Genomic DNA, 16,187 nt, shown 5'->3' on the forward strand with positions numbered 1-16,187 from the left:
AAGAGTCAAATAACAAAAAATTTTACATATCTATGATGTTCCTTCAATTGGAAAATAGCGTTATATGAAAACTCAGTTCCATCAAGAAAACAAATGACAAGCATGCTAGCGGAAGTAAAGCAAAAACTGGTTGTGTTTCCATATGTAAAAGCAAGGTGTTGTTGATTTTCATGTTGTTAGTGTAGGAGAAAACTATTACAAACTCTTGTGACTGACTCGTTCTAAAAGTTACTAAACAGGTCTTTTAGTGACATGTGACCAGGTCTTTCAACATCATGAACTAAAAGTCTTCTAAATAAAACGTATGACTGACAGCCCTCACTCACAATAAATTACCAATTTACCAAGTAATTTACAATTCTTTACAAAGAACAACAGGTTCTTCCCAATAATGCATTAAAAATCAAATTATAGAAACCATAAAATATGACAAACTGTTGAAATGCAAATGTTTATGGCCAAATCCTAAATCTGACCCACATCTTCAAAGGATTTGTTTGTTTTCAACATCCTCAAAGTCAAATATCAGCAGTAAAATCTGTCTCTCCTTGTTCTTTGCACTGCCCTAAAGTCCATGTATTCTAAGTAAATGGATATGAGGCTTTTAAGAATTGTTACACAAGGCTCAAGTATCTACAATAGGCGGAAATGCCATCAAGAGAAAAAGGTATAAAAACCTTATTTTGAGCTGTGAATTTCAAATCAAACATGCAAAAATAAAATTTTAAGAAAGAAAAGAACTGCCAAATTTCAGGGGAGAAGATTAAGAGGTGGTGTGTACACAATAAAATATAGTTTACATATTTTAATGATGTTAATAAATAGAAAATACATGTCAAATTGATAACAAAAGTATAGACACACCAATTTTATATATTATACACACACATATATATATATAAACAAAGGTTGGGAAAGAATCAAGAATAATTTAAACATTTAAACTGCTCACTGGGATGTTTTTCAACAAAATTATTTAATTATATAATAAAGAGTAAGACTTTACAGAAAAAATATGAGAAATTGTACATTACAAACTGCATACTACTCACAGGAAAGTAATTAAAAGATGATGCCCTTATCCTTCTGGGATTCTAAATAAGTTAGTTTTTCCTAATTCCAAATATGCAGAAAGTGACATGAGATCCAAAAATTGTATCAACTAAGTCCACTAATTCTGACATTCCTTTCAGAATAGAAGACTGCAATTGTTGTTCTTTGTATAAATTAAAATGTACTTTATTTTTGTAAATTAAAATTTACAACATTTGCTCCACATGAGAGATCCCCAAATCTGGCTATATATCCAATTACCTGGAGAACTTTTAAAAGTAAGTTCCTGTGGGGAATTCTCTGGCGGTCCAGTGGTTAGGACTCTGAGCTTCCACTGCAGGGGCCACAGGTTCGATCCCTGGTTGGGGAACTAAGATCCCTCAAGCTGCACAGTGTGACCAAAAAATAATAATAATAAAATAAAACTTCATAAAAAATATAAATAAATAAATAATAAAAGTAAGTTCCTGGTGGAACTTGTGGCACAGTGGTGCCACAGTGGCACAATGGTTAAGAATCCGCTTGCCAATGCAGGGGACACGGGTTTAAGCCCTGGTCCGGGAAGACCCCACATGCCACGGAGCAACTAAGCCCGTGTGCCACAACTACTGAGCCTGCACTCTAGAGTCCGCGAGCCACAACTCCTGAAGCCCACACACCTAGAGCCCATGCTCTGCAACAAGAGAAGCCACTGCAATGAGAAGCCCGCACACCACAAGGAAGAGTAGCCCCCCTGCTCACCGCAACTAGAGCCCACACGCAGCAACGAAGACCCAGCACAGCCAAAATTAATTAATTAATTTCTTAAAAAAAGTAAGTTCCTGGGCCTCACCTCCTGAAGATTCTAATTTAGAAAGTCTGGAGTGGATGCCAGGAATCAGTATAAATGATATAATATAAAGCTCATGTTGGTGTATTAAGGGAATTCCTCCTCTGATTCAGCTAGCTCTTGGAATTAGTCCCTTATTTCAGTGCTTTTCAAGCTCTACTGTGCATACAAATCACCTGCAGATGTTACTAAGAGGTAGACTCTGATTCAATAGTCTGGGATGAGGCCTAGGAACCTGCGGCTCCAAGTTCCCAGGTGATGTCCATGCTGCTGGTCCAGAGACTACACTTGGAGTAGTAAGACTTTATGGGATCTTTCAACCTTTCCACAGGTGAATAATAGAAGGTATTCCCCTAGGCAGTTCCTACCACTAAAATATTTTCAAGTTTTACCTAAACATTCTTTAGCACAGCTAGAGTACACAATTTGCAAAATATATGACATATCTTCACTATGTGTCCTACTACCAAGTGAATGGAAATTATCTCCCCCATTTACAAACAGAGTATCATTAAAAGATGAGTGTTACTGCAGTCAAAAGATTTATAAGATAAATAAGTACTAGAGATGTAATGTACAACATGCTAAAGATAACACCACTACTGTATGTTATCTATGAAAATTGTTAAGGGAGTAAATCCTAAGGGTTGTCAGCACAAGGAAAAAATATTTTTTCTATTTAATTTTGTATCTATTTGAGACGATGTTCACTAAACTTACTGTGATAATCATTTCATGATGTATTTAAGTCAAATCATTATGCTGTACACCTTAAACTTACACAGTGTTGTATGTCAATTATATCTCAATAAAACTGGAAGAAAAAAAGCAAATGACAATAACAACAACAAAGGACCAGATAGTAAATATTTTACATTTTGTGGCCCCCACTCCAGAAAAAGATGAGTGTTACTGAAATCACAATGCAGAGATTAAATTAAAATTTACATAATTTTCAATATATATATATATATATGCAAGGATACTGATCACAACCATGGTTATAACAGTGAAATATCGGAGAAAAATGTAGAAGTCCAACAATAGATTGAATAACTTATAAGGGCATCTATTAAAAATAATGATGTAAATGTACAATTACCAGTAATGAAAAGATGTTCATGATAAGTTAAAAAAAGGTTTTGTTCAAACCTAACAGTACAATTCCATGGGGTGGCATACAGTCATATATACATTTATGCAAAAGAAAGAGTCCATAAAGATATATACTGAAATGTTTAAAGCATCCTCAAAGTAGTATAATTTCAGGCAATCTTAATGTTTGTTTACTCGCAGTATCTAATATTCCTACTGTGACACAGACCTTAAAATAAAATTCTTAAAGGGTAAAAAGGGGTAAGAAGAAAACCAAGCAAACCCCACACAGCACATGCACACATCTTTTAAGAACTACTGGAATGGCTCGACTGCTAGGTAACTTGCATTCCAAAGAGTCGTCAAGGGACCTCCTATACTGGAAGCACTTTGAAAGCTTGTTAAAATTGCAGTCTTGGCCTTCCCTTCCCTGGTTGAGAGTCCGCCTGCCGATGCAGGGGACACGGGTTCGTGCCCCAGTCCGAGAAGATCCCACATGCCGCAGAGCGGCTGGGCCTGTGAGCCATGGCCGCTGAGCCTGCGCGTCCGGAGCCTGTGCTCCGCAACGGGAGAGGCCACAACAGTGAGAGGCCCGAGTACTGAAAAAAAAAAAAAAAATTGCAGTCTTGCATCCCACCCCAGACTTACAGAATCTCAGTCTCTGACAGTAGTCTCCTGAATCTGCATACAAAGCAAACACTGACAGAGTAAGTGTTTTGAAACAAAAGGAGAGTAAAGTTTTTTAAAAAACAGAAAAAAACAGAGTAAAGTTTTGAAACAAAAGGCTTCCTAGAAATGCAGGGACCAAGACTAAATTTCAACCTATCTAAATGGCAATCTATAGTAAATTAAGAAGGTGTGAAATCATGGTACATACATACACACCCACACACAGAGACCACTGGAATTTGAACAACAAAAAAACCTGTACTTAGTGATTGGCTTTATTTAATCTTAATTTTAAGCACCTATTGTGAACACTGACCATTTCCCATGAGCTGGCTGAGGTCACAAAGCTTTTCCTTAGGTTTAACCTACATCTGTCTGAAACTATTCCTATTATAACCCTTTCTATGATGTTCTGTCTCCATTTAGTCCTTCATTAGTTACAAGTACCACATAAACATTTATTATGGAAACAAATATCTAGGTAATTCAACTAGTCTTCTGATGCTTCCACTTCTCCTTCCTAAACAACATTCCAGTTGACTAAGCTCAGTAGATTCTGGTGATTATTTCTTCCAGAGATCCTCTCTGAGGTAAACTCAAAGGCATGGAGAGGAGTTTATATTACTAGAAGCCCTCAAAGAAACAAGAAAACCATTTCCTGTTCTGAAAAACAACACATGAACCCCCAAAAGTTTGTTGAAAGAAAGATGGGAAATATCATACTGCATATATCCCTAACATATCACACTCTCAAATATTTAGTATAACAATCAACTCATAAGGCATACATTTACTAAAAGTTTTCAAAATGAGACATTAAGAGTTTCGGGAATTTCCTAAGGGTAATGAATTAGGGGCATTTCCCCAAAGAAAGGCAGAATAGACTTTTTCCCTTTAAAACAGAGGGGAAAACAACAGGAAAAACAAAAGTTTGGCGTGAGCTCCTAAGAGGATCTAAGAAAGGAGCATAATTTCAGGGATGTGGGGACAAGTCCTTCGTTTTATTTTAATCCATGATACATTTTAATACTGGATCACTCAGAAGCCCAGGCCAGCTAAAACTGGAATGCATTAAAACCAAGAAGATTGTATACACACCTGCAGCTCACACCAAGCAACTTCAACCCATGTTTCAGTGTCCAGTCCTTTATATACTGTTTTAAATGCTCCTCTTCCCAGCTCTATGTCAAATTTCAGGAACCTGCCACTAGGAGAAGTAGCTACAGCCTTCATTTCTGCTTCTTCTTCCATTTCCTTTTCATTTTTCTCCTTGAAACAATCTTTTGAGGATTCTGACATTCCCTTTGAACACTGCTCATATTTAACTTCTTGTCTGCCTCTTAGCACATTTGTAGGAAGCTTTTCTACTCTTGGAATATTTGTTGCAGTCTTTATTCTCTCATCTTTGGAGGAAGATTCAGCAACTTTGCCATCTTCTGTCATCTCAACACTCTTTCGAAAGAATCTTTTCCTTTCTATAGTTTCTCCAGAAGCACAGAAGGTACTGTTTTTCTCCTTTAGTCTAGCTTCCACGGTCAAAGTTGCTGCAACCTGACGAACTCTGTTTTCCAATGAAACTCCATCAGGTTTCTCAGAATCTTCTGTGCTAGCTGGCCCTCCTGAATCAGTATCCATTGTAATTAAGGTTGGCACTAAAATTTTTCCTGTTCCACTCTTCAGTCCAGTTGCATCTCAGGTAACAGAATTATCAGAATAGACTTCCTTTTATGTGGTCATATGTTTCCATAGCAACCTGAAGGGGGAAAAAGGATATATTAAAATCACCCCACAAAGGAAATCATTAAGGAGAAAAGTCACCTGACTGTTTAATCCCTTTTTTCTTAATAAGAAGTTTGTTCTTTTTTCTGTCCAATCTTAGCAACCAGCAGACTCCAGGGACTGTGTCTTATCTTGTTTACCACTGTAGTCCTCAGTGCTTAGCAGACTACTTGGCATATAGCTCAATAAGTCTTCATATTGCATGAACGTTGGTTAGCAATCTAGTTCTCATACCCTTCTATCAATCCATCATATTTTTTCCCCAAGGGGCTTAAAATTCTTTTAATCAACTTTCTCAGGTATAATTGTCATACAGTAAATTACATGTGTTTAAAATGTACAATTTGATAAATTTTGACACAGATGTACACCTCTGAAACCATCTCCAAAATCAAGACAATGAACATACGCTTCTCCACCAAGAGCTCTTACTCCTGTCCCTTTGTAATTCCTCTAAGTAGTCCATTATCTGGATATATCATAATTTGTTTATTTATTCACCTCTTGATGACATTTGGGTTGAATTTCACTTATGGACTATTATGAATAAGGTTGCTATGAAGATCTGTGTACAAATCTTTACATGGACATATATTCTCATTTACCTTGAGAAAGTACCTAAGAGTGGAATGGCTGTATCAGAAAATGTATGCTTAACCTTTAAAGAAACTGCCATCTGTTTTTCAAGGTGGTTGTATCATTTTGCATTCCCAGGAGCAGTACATTAGAATTCCAGTTCCTCCATATCTTCATCAATACTCTACACTGCCAAATCAATATACTTTGAAAGTCAATAAGACTAGTATTACCTGCAAGTGGGAAAAGGTAATTAACAATGCCTCACTTAGGTAGAGAATTTTTTCTTTAACTTATTTTGACATAATTTTGGACTTGGAAAAAGACCTGCAAGAATATACAAAGAATTTAGTATACCCTTCACTCACATCCCCAAATGTTAACATTTTAGATTGGACATTTTTAAGTAAGGATAACTCTACTCAAAAAAAAAAAGAATAACTCTATTCACTTAACTAAAGGTAACTTATCCAGAAACCTCAAAAGCAAAGATCCATAAGTAAGACAAAAGGATTGCTAAGCAGACAAAAATAGGTAAAAATCAGAGAATTTAAGTAGGAAAAAGACTTCAGAATTTTTTAACTGCAGAACCTCTTTTATAAAATGAAATCTTACTCAGAATCCTAATATAAAAATAGAGGGGAAAGTAGTGTTGCTTTGGTATAATAATTTTAATTATAATGTCTGGTCACCTGGTTTCCCAAACTGTAGAATAAGAAGCAGCAAAGTAGAGAAATGGGGAAATGAGTGTTCCTTTAGCCTTTAAAAAACCAACCCTAAGACAAAAAATATTACTAGAGACAAAGAAGGACATTTTATAAGCATGGAGAGATTAATTCACCAGGACAATATAACAATTATAAACATATACACATCTAACAACAGAGCCCCAAATACATTAAATAAAAACTGACAAAACTGAAGAGAGAAATAAACAATTCAGTAATAACAGTAGAAGATGTTAATACCCCATTCTCAATAATGGGGAGAAAAATGAGACAGAAAACGAGCAAGAATCTGGAAAACCTGACCAATACTATCAATCAACTTGACCTAACTGCCATCTATAGAACACTCCACTCAGCAAGAACAAAATATACATTCTTTTCAAGCACACATGGAAAAATCTCGAGAACAGATTATGTACTATGCAATAAAATAAATCTCAATAAATTTAAAAGGATTGAAACCAAAGTATGCTCTCCTACCACAAAAGAATTAAATTAGAAATGAACAGAATAAGGTAAGGGTATATAGATCAATGAAACAGAATTGAGAGTCTAGAAGTAAACCTTAACATTTATGGTCAAATGATTTTCAACAGAGAGGCCAAGACAATTCAATGGGAAAAAAACAGTCTTTCAACAAAAGGTACTGGGACAACTGGATATCCACATACAAAAGAATGAAGTTGGACTCCTACCTCACACCATACAAGAAATGAACTCAAAGTGGAACATGGACTAAAACTATAAAACTCTTAGAAGAAAACATTAAAGTAAATTCTAGTGCCTCTGGGTTATGCAATGGTTTCCTAAGTACAATAGCAAAGGTACAAGTGATAAAAGAGAAATTGAGAAGCTGACCTCAAAAAATTTAAAACTTTTGTATTTCAAAGGATGCCATCAAGGAACTGAAAAGTGAAAAGGCTGGGGGAAAATATGTGCAAATCATATACCTGATAAGGGACTGGTATTCAGAATATATAAAGGATTCCAACAATTCAATAGTGAAAAGATAAATAATCCAATGCGCTAAAGATCTGAATAGGCATTTCTCTAAAGAAGATATACAAGTGGCCAATAAACACATGAAAAGACGTTCCACATTGTTACTCATTAGAGAAATACAAATCATAATCACAAATACTACTCCATACCCATGAGGATGGTTACAATAAAAAAGGCAAGACAGTAACAAGTGATGGTGAGGATATGGAGAAAATAGACCCCTAATACATTGCTGGTGGGAATGTACAATAGAACACAGTCTGGCAGTTCCTCAACAAGTTAAACATAGAGTTACTATATGAATACCATCTACCCAAGAGAAATGAAAACTTATGTCCACACAAAAACTTATACACAAGTGTTCATAGCAGCACTAGTCACAATAGCCAAAAGGTGGAAACAATCCAAATGTCTAACAACAGTTGGATAAACAAAATGTGTTATATCCATGCAATACAATATTATTCAGCAATAAAAAGAAATGAGGTATTGATACATGCTACAATAAGGATGAACCTTGATAACATTATGCTATGTGAAAGAAGCCAAAGGAAAGACCACGTACTGTATGGTTACATTTATATGAAATGTCTAGAATATGCAAATCTATAGAGATAGAAAATACATTATTTGTTGCCTTGGGCTGGGGTACAGGAATAGGACTGACTTCAAACTGGCACAAGAAATATTTTGGGGGTGATGAAAATGTTCTAAAATCAGATTGTAATCAAGGTTATAGAACTCTATAAATTTGCTAAAAATCACTGACATTTATATTGGTGAATTTTATGATATATAAATTATATCTCAATAAAATATGATGTCCTTAAGAATCTTAAAATATTGTGACTAAAATCAAAGCCATTGTAATATCAAATATGCCTTTTTAAAACTATACTCGCTACCTCCCTCACCACCACCACCAACCCATTCGGTCCACTCTCCTTATCTTCTGCCTGGATTCCTGGGTTGAGAATCATTGGTCTGAAGAGAAAAGACCTGACAACAATAAAATGTAATAGCTGGTGGTCTAAGGGTAAACAATGAATAAGAAAAACAAATTTTAACAAAACAGGCAAAGACTTTCCGGGAAGATGGCGGAAGAGTAAGACGCGGAGATCACCCTCCTCCCCACAGATACACCAGAAATACATCTACATGTGGAACAACTCCTACAGAGCACCTACTGAACGCTGGCAGAAGACCTCAGACCTCCCAAAAGGCAAGAAACCCCCCACGTACCTGGTTGGGGCAAAAGAAAAACATAAACAGAGACAAAAGGATAGGGACGGGTCCTGCACCAGCGGGAGGGAGCTGTGAAGGAGGAAATGTGTCCACACACTAGGAAGCCCCTTTGCGGGCGGAGACTGCGGGTGGCGGAGTGGGGGAGCTTCGAAGCCACGGAGGAGAGCACAGCAACAGGGGTGCAGAGGGCAAAGCGGAGAGATTCCAGCGCAGAGGATCAGGGCCGACCGGCACTCACCAGCCTGAGAGGCTTCTCTGCTCACCCGCCGGGGCGGGCGGGGCTGGGAGCTGAGGCTCGGGCTTAGGTCTGAGCGCCAGGAGAGGACTGGGGTTGGCGGCGTGAACACATTCTGCAGGGCGTTAGTGCACCTCGGCTAGCCGGGAGGGAGTCCGGGGGAAAGTCTGGACCTGCCGAAGAGGCAAGAGACTTTTTCTTCCCTCTTTATTTCCTGGTGCACGAGGAGAGGGGATTAAGAACGCTGCTTAAAGGAGCTCCAGAGACGGGCACGAGCCGCGGCTAAAAGTGCGGACCCCAGAGACAGACATGAGACGCTAAGACTGCTGCTGCCGCCACCAAGAAGCCTGTGTGCGAACACAGGTCACTATCCACACCCCCCTTCCGGGGAGCCTGTGCAGCCCGCCACTGCCAGGGTCCCGGGATCCAGGGACAACTCCCCCGGGAGAACGCACGGCGCCTCAGGCTGGCAACGTCACGCTGGCCTCTGCCGCAGCAGGCCCGCCCCGCACTCCGTGACCCTCCCTACCCCCCCGCCTCGCCGGCCTGAGTGAGCCAGAGCCTCCGAATCAGCGGCTCCTTTAACCCCGTCCTATCTGAGCAAAGAACAGACGCCCTCCAGCGACATTCACGCACAGGCGGGGCCAAATCCAAAATTGAGCCCCTGGGTGCTGTGAGAACAAACAAGAGGAAGGGAAATCTCTCCCAGCAGCCTCAGAAGCAGCGGATTAAAGCTCCACAATCAACTTGATGTACCCTACATCTGTGGAATACATGAATAGAAAACGAATCATCCCAAATTAAGGAGCCCTGTGGATGAAAGGCTCTTGGTGCTGCAGCCAGGAGTTAGTGCTGTGCCTCTGAGGTGGGAGAGCCAACTTCAGGACACTGGTCCACAAGAGGCCTCCCAGCTGCACATCATATCAAACGGCGAAAATCTCCCAGAGATCTCCATCTCAACGCCAGCACCCAGCTTCACTCAACAACCAGCAAGCTACAGTGCTGGACATCCTATGCCAAACAACTAGCAAGACACGAACACAACCCCACCCATTAGCAGAGAGGCTGCCCCAAATCATAATAACTCTACAGACACCCCAAAACACACCACCAGACGTGGACCTGCCCACCAGAAAGACAAGATCCAGCCTCATCCACCAAAACACAGGCATTAGTACCCTCCACCAGGAAGCCTACACAACCCACTGAACCAACCTTAGCCACTGGGGACAGACACTAAAAACAACAGGAACTACGAACCTTCAGCCTGCAAAAAGGAGACCCCAAACACAGTAAGATAAGGAAAATGAAAAGACAGAAAAACACACAGCAGATAAAGGAGCAAGATAAAAACCCACCAGACCTAACAAATGAAGAGGAAATAGGCAGTCTACCTGAAAAAGAATTCAGAATAATGATAGTAAAGATGATCCAAAATCTTGGAAATAGAATAGACAAAATGCAAGAAACAGTTAACAAGGACCTAGAAGAACTAAAGATGAAACAAACAATGATGAACAACACAATAAATGAAATGAAAAATACTCTAGATGGGATCAATAGCAGAATAAATGAGGCAGAAGAACGGATAAGTGACCTCGAAGATAAAATAGTGGATATAACTAATGCAGAGCAGAATAAAGAAAAAAGAATGAAAAGAACTGAGGACAGTCTCAGAGACCTCTGGGACAACATTAAACGCACCAACATTCGAATTATAGGGGTCCCAGAGAAGAAGAGAAAAAGAAAGGAACTGAGAAAATATTTCAAGACATTATAGTTGAAAACTTCCCTAATATGGGAAAGGAAATAGTTAATCAAGTCCAGGAAGCACAGAGAGTCCCATACAGGATAAATACAAGGAGAAATACGCCAAGACACATATTAATCAAATTGTCAAAAATTAAATACAAAGAAAACATATTAAAAGCAGCAAGGGAAAAACAACTAGTAACACAAAAGGGAATCCCCAAAAGGTTAACAGCTGATCTTTCAGCAGAAACTCTGCAAGCCAGAAGGGAGTGGCAGAACATATTGCAAGTGTTGAAGGAGAAAAACCTGCAACCAAGATTACTGTACCCAGCAAGGATCTCATTCAGATTTGATGGAGAAATTAAAACCTTTACAGACAAGCAAAAGCTGAGAGAGTTCAGCACCACCAAACCAGCTCTACAACAACTGCTAAAGGAACTTCTCTAGGCAACAAACACAAAAGAAGGAAAAGACCTAGAATAACGAACCCAAAACAATTAAGAAAATGGGAATGGGAACATACATATCGATAATTACCTTAAATGTAAATGGATTAAATGCTCCCACCAAAAGACACAGATTGGCTGAATGGATACAAAAACAAGATGCATATATTTGCTGTCTACAAGAGACCCACTTCAGACCTAGAGACACATAGAGACTGAAAGTAAGGGGATGGAAAAAGGTATTTCATGCAAATGGAAACCAAAAGAAAGCTGGAGTAGCAATTCTCATATCAGACAAAATAGACTTTAAAACAAAGACTATTAGAAGAGACAAAGAAGGACACTACATAATGATCAAGGGATCGATCCAAGAAGAAGATATAACAATTGTAGATATTTAGGCACCCAACATAGGAGCACCTCAATACATAAGGCAAATACTAACAGCCATAAAAGGGGAAATCGACAGTAACACATTCATAGTAGGGGACTTTAACACCCCACTTTCACCAATGGACAGATCTTCCAAAATGAAAATAAATAAGGTAACACAAGCTTTAAATGATACATTAAACAAGATGGACTTAATTGATATTTATAGGACATTCCATCCAAAAACAACAGAATACACATTTTTCTCAAGTGCTCATGGAACATTCTCCAGGATAGATCATATCTTGGGTCACAAATCAAGCCTTGGTAAATTTAAGAAAACTGGAATTGTATCAAGTAGCTTTTCCGACCACAACGCTATGAGACTACATATCAATTACAGGAAAAGATCTGTAAAAAATACAAACACATGGAGGCTAAACAATACACTACTTAATAACGAAGTGATCACTGAAGAAATCAAAGAGGAAATAAAAAAATACCTAGAAACAAATGACAATGGAGACACGACGACTCAAAATCTATGGAATGCAGCAAAAGCAGTTCTAAGAGGGAAGTTTATAGCAATACAATCCAACCTTAAGAAACAGGAAACATCTCGAATAAACAACCTAACCTTGCACCTAAAGCAATTAGAGAAAGAAGAACAAAAAAAACCCAAAGTTAGCAGAAGGAAAGAAATCATAAAGATCAGATCAGAAATAAATGAAAAGAAATGAAGGAAACAATAGCAAAGATCAATAAAACTAAAAGCTGGTTCTTTGAAAGGATAAACAAAATTGATAAACCATTAGCCAGACTCATCAAGAAAAAAAGGGAGAAGACTCAAATCAATAGAATTAGAAATGAAAAAGGAGAAGTAACAACTGACACTGCAGAAATACAAAAATCATGAGAGATTACTACAAGCAACTCTATGCCAATAAAATGGACAACCTGGAAGAAATGGACAAATTCTTAGAAGGCACAACCTGCCAAGACTGAATCAGGAAGAAATAGAAAATATGAACAGACCAATCACAAGCACTGAAATTGAAACTGTGATTAAAAATCTTCCAACAAGCAAAAGCCCAGGACCAGATGGCTTCACAGGCGAATTCTACCAAACATTTAGAGAAGAGCTATCACCTATCCTTCTCAAACTCTTCCAAAATATGCAGAGGGAGGAACACTCCCCAACTCATTCTATGAGGCCACCATCACCCTGATACCAAAACCAGACAAGGATGTCACAAAGAAAGAAAACTACAGGCCAATATCACTGATGAACATAGATGCAAAAATCCTCAACAAAATACTAGCAAACAGAATCCAACAGCACATTAAAAGGATCATACACCATGATCAAGTGGGGTTTATTCCAGGAATGCAAGGATTCTTCAATATATGCAAATCTATCAATGTGATAAACCATATTAACAAATTGAAGGAGAAAAACCATATGATCATCTCAATAGATGCAGAGAAAGCTTTTAACAAAATTCAACACCCATTTATGATAAAAACCCTGCAGAAAGTAGGCAAAAAGGGAACTTTCCTCAACATAATAAAGGCCATATATGACAAGCCCACAGCAAACATCATCCTCAATGGTGAAAAACTGAAAGCATTTCCACTAAGATCAGGAACAAGACAAGGTTGCCCACTCTCACCACTCTTATTCAACATAGTTTTGGAAGTTTTGGCCGCAGCAATCAGAGAAGAAAAGGAAATAAAAGGAATCCAAATCGGAAAAGAAGAAGTAAAGCTGTCACTCTTTGCAGATGACATGATACTCTACATAGAGAATCCTAAAGATGCTACCAGAAAACTACTAGAGCTAATCAAAGAATTTGGTAAAGTAGCAGGATACAAAATTAATGCACAGAAATCTCTGGCATTCCTATACACTAAGGATGAAAAATCTGAAAGTGAAATCAAGAAAACACTCCCATTTACCACTGCAACAAAAAGAATAAAATATCTAGGAATAAACCTACCTAAGGAGACAAAAGACCTGTATGCAGAAAATTATAAGACACTGATGGAAGAAATTAAAGATGATACAAATAGATGGAGAGATATACCATGTTCTTGGATTGGAAGAATCAACATTGTGAAAATGACTTTACTACCCAAAGCAATCTACAGATTCAATGCAATCCCTATCAAACTACCACTGGCATTTTTCACAGAACTAGAACAAAAAATTTCACAATTTGTATGGAAACACAAAAGACCCCGAATAGCCAAAGGAATCTTGAGAACGAAAAACGGAGCTGGAGGAATCAGGCTTCCTGACTTCAAACTATACTACAAAGCTACATTAATCAAGACAGTATGGTACTGGCACAAAAACAGAAATATAGATCAATGCAACAGGATAGAAAGCACAGAGATAAACCCACGCACATACGGTCACCTTATCTTTGATAAAGGAGGCAGGAATGTACAGTGGAGAAAGGACAGCCTCTTCAATAAGTGGTGCTGGGAAAACTGGACAGCTACATGTAAAAGGAGATTAGATCACTCCCTAACACCATACACAAAAATAAGCTCAAAATGGATTAAAGACCTAAATGTAAGGCCAGAAACTATCAAACTCTTAGAGGAAAACATAGGCAGGACACTCTATGACATAAATCACAGCAAGGTCCTTTTTGACCCACCTCCTAGAGAAATGGAAACAAAAATAAACAAATGGGACCTAATGAAACTTAAAAGCTTTTGCGCGGGGGGGGGGGGGGGGGGGACCTTGAAGATGGCGGAAGAGTAAGACGCAGAGATCACCTTCCTCCCCACAGATACACCAGAAATACATCTACACGTGGAACAACTCCTACAGAACACCTACTGAAGGCTGGCAGAAGACCTCAGACCTCCCAAAAGGCAAGAAACTCCCCACGTACCTGGGTAGGGCAAAAGAAAAAGAAAAAACAGAGACAAAAGAATAGGGACGGCACCTGCACCAGTGGGAGGGAGCTGTGAAGGAGGAAAAGTTTCCACACACTAGGAAGCTCCTTCGCGGGCGGAGACTGCGGGACGCGGAGGGGGGAGCTTCGGAGCTGTGGAGGAGAGCACAGCAACAGGGGTGAGGAGGGCAAAGTGGGGAGATTCCCGCACAGAGGATCGGTGCCGACCGGCACTCACCAGACCGAGAGGCTTGTCTGCTCACCCGCCGGGGCGGGCGGGGCTGCAAGCTGAGGCTCTGAGGCTCGGATTTCGGTTTCGGACAGAGCACAGGGAGAGGACTGGGGTTGGCGGCTTGAACATAGCCTGAAGGGGCTAGCCGGGAGGGAGTCCGGGGAAAAGTCTGCACCTAACGAAGAGGCAAGAGACTTTTTCTTCCTTCTTTGTTTCCTGGTGCATGAGGAGAGGGGTTTAAGAACGCTGATTAAAGGAACTCCAGAGACGGGCGCGAGCCGCGGCTAAAAGCGCGAACCCCAGAGACGGGCGCGAGCCGCGGCTAAAAGCGCGGACCCCAGAGACGGGCGCGAGCCGCAGCTAAAAGCGCGGACCCCAGAGACGGTCGGGAGACGCTAAGGCTGCTGGTGCAGCCACCAAGGGGCCTGTGTGCGAGCACAGGTCACTATCCACACCCCTCTTCCGAGGAGCCTGTGCAGCCCGCCACTGCCAGGTTCCCGGGATCCAGGGACAACTTCCCCGGGAGAACGCACGGCGGGCCTCAAGCTGGTGCAAAGTCACGCCGGCCTTGGCCGCCGCAGGCCCGCCCCGCACTCCGTGCCCCTCCCTCCCCGCCGGCCTGAGTGCGCCAGAGCCCCCGAATCAGCGGCTCCTTTAACCCCGTCCTGTCTGAGCAAAAAACAGACGCCCTCCAGCGACCTACACGCAGAGGCGGGGCCAAATCCAAAGCTGAGCCCCTGGGAGCTGTGAGAACAAAGAAGAGAAAGGGAAATCTCTCCCAGCAGCCTCAGAAGCAGCGGATTAAAGCTCCACAATCAACTTGATATACCCTGCATCTGTGGAATACCTGAATAGACAACCAATCATCCCAAATTAAGAAAGTGGACTTTAGGAGCAAGATCTATGATTTTTTTCCCTTTTCCTCTTTTTGTGAATGTGTATGTGTATGCTTCTGTGTGACATCTTGTCTGTATAGTCTTGCTTCCACCATTTGTCCTAGGGTTCTATCTGTCCATGGTTTTAAAAATTTTTTTAATAATTAATTTTAATTTTAATAACGTTATTATACTTTACCTTCGTTCTTTCTTTCTTTCTTTCCTTCCTTCCCTCCCTCCTTTAGACAACGAATCATCCCAAATTGAGGAGGTGGTCTCTGACAGCAAGATTTATGATTTTTCCCCCTTTACCTCTTTTAGTGAGGGTGTATGTGTATGCTTCTGTGTAAGATTTTGTCTGTATAGCTTTGCTTCCAACATTTGTCC

The 16,187-nt window shown here is 39.9% G+C and overlaps 1 protein-coding gene across 1 annotated transcript in view; it reads right to left on the reverse strand.

Moving 5' to 3' along the window:
- WNK3 (WNK lysine deficient protein kinase 3) overlaps positions 1–16,187 on the reverse strand; it is a 188,307-nt gene that overhangs the window by 150,224 nt on the left and 21,896 nt on the right. Inside the window, exon 2 of the mRNA XM_049704669.1 lies at positions 4,745–5,399. Coding sequence (XP_049560626.1) covers positions 4,745–5,281 — 537 coding nt within the window. The 5' untranslated portion in view covers positions 5,282–5,399. The remainder of the gene's footprint in view (positions 1–4,744; positions 5,400–16,187) is intronic.

This window comes from Orcinus orca, chromosome X (genome assembly GCF_937001465.1).
Source record: "Orcinus orca chromosome X, mOrcOrc1.1, whole genome shotgun sequence".
In the NCBI taxonomy this organism is placed as follows: domain Eukaryota; kingdom Metazoa; phylum Chordata; class Mammalia; order Artiodactyla; family Delphinidae; genus Orcinus; species Orcinus orca.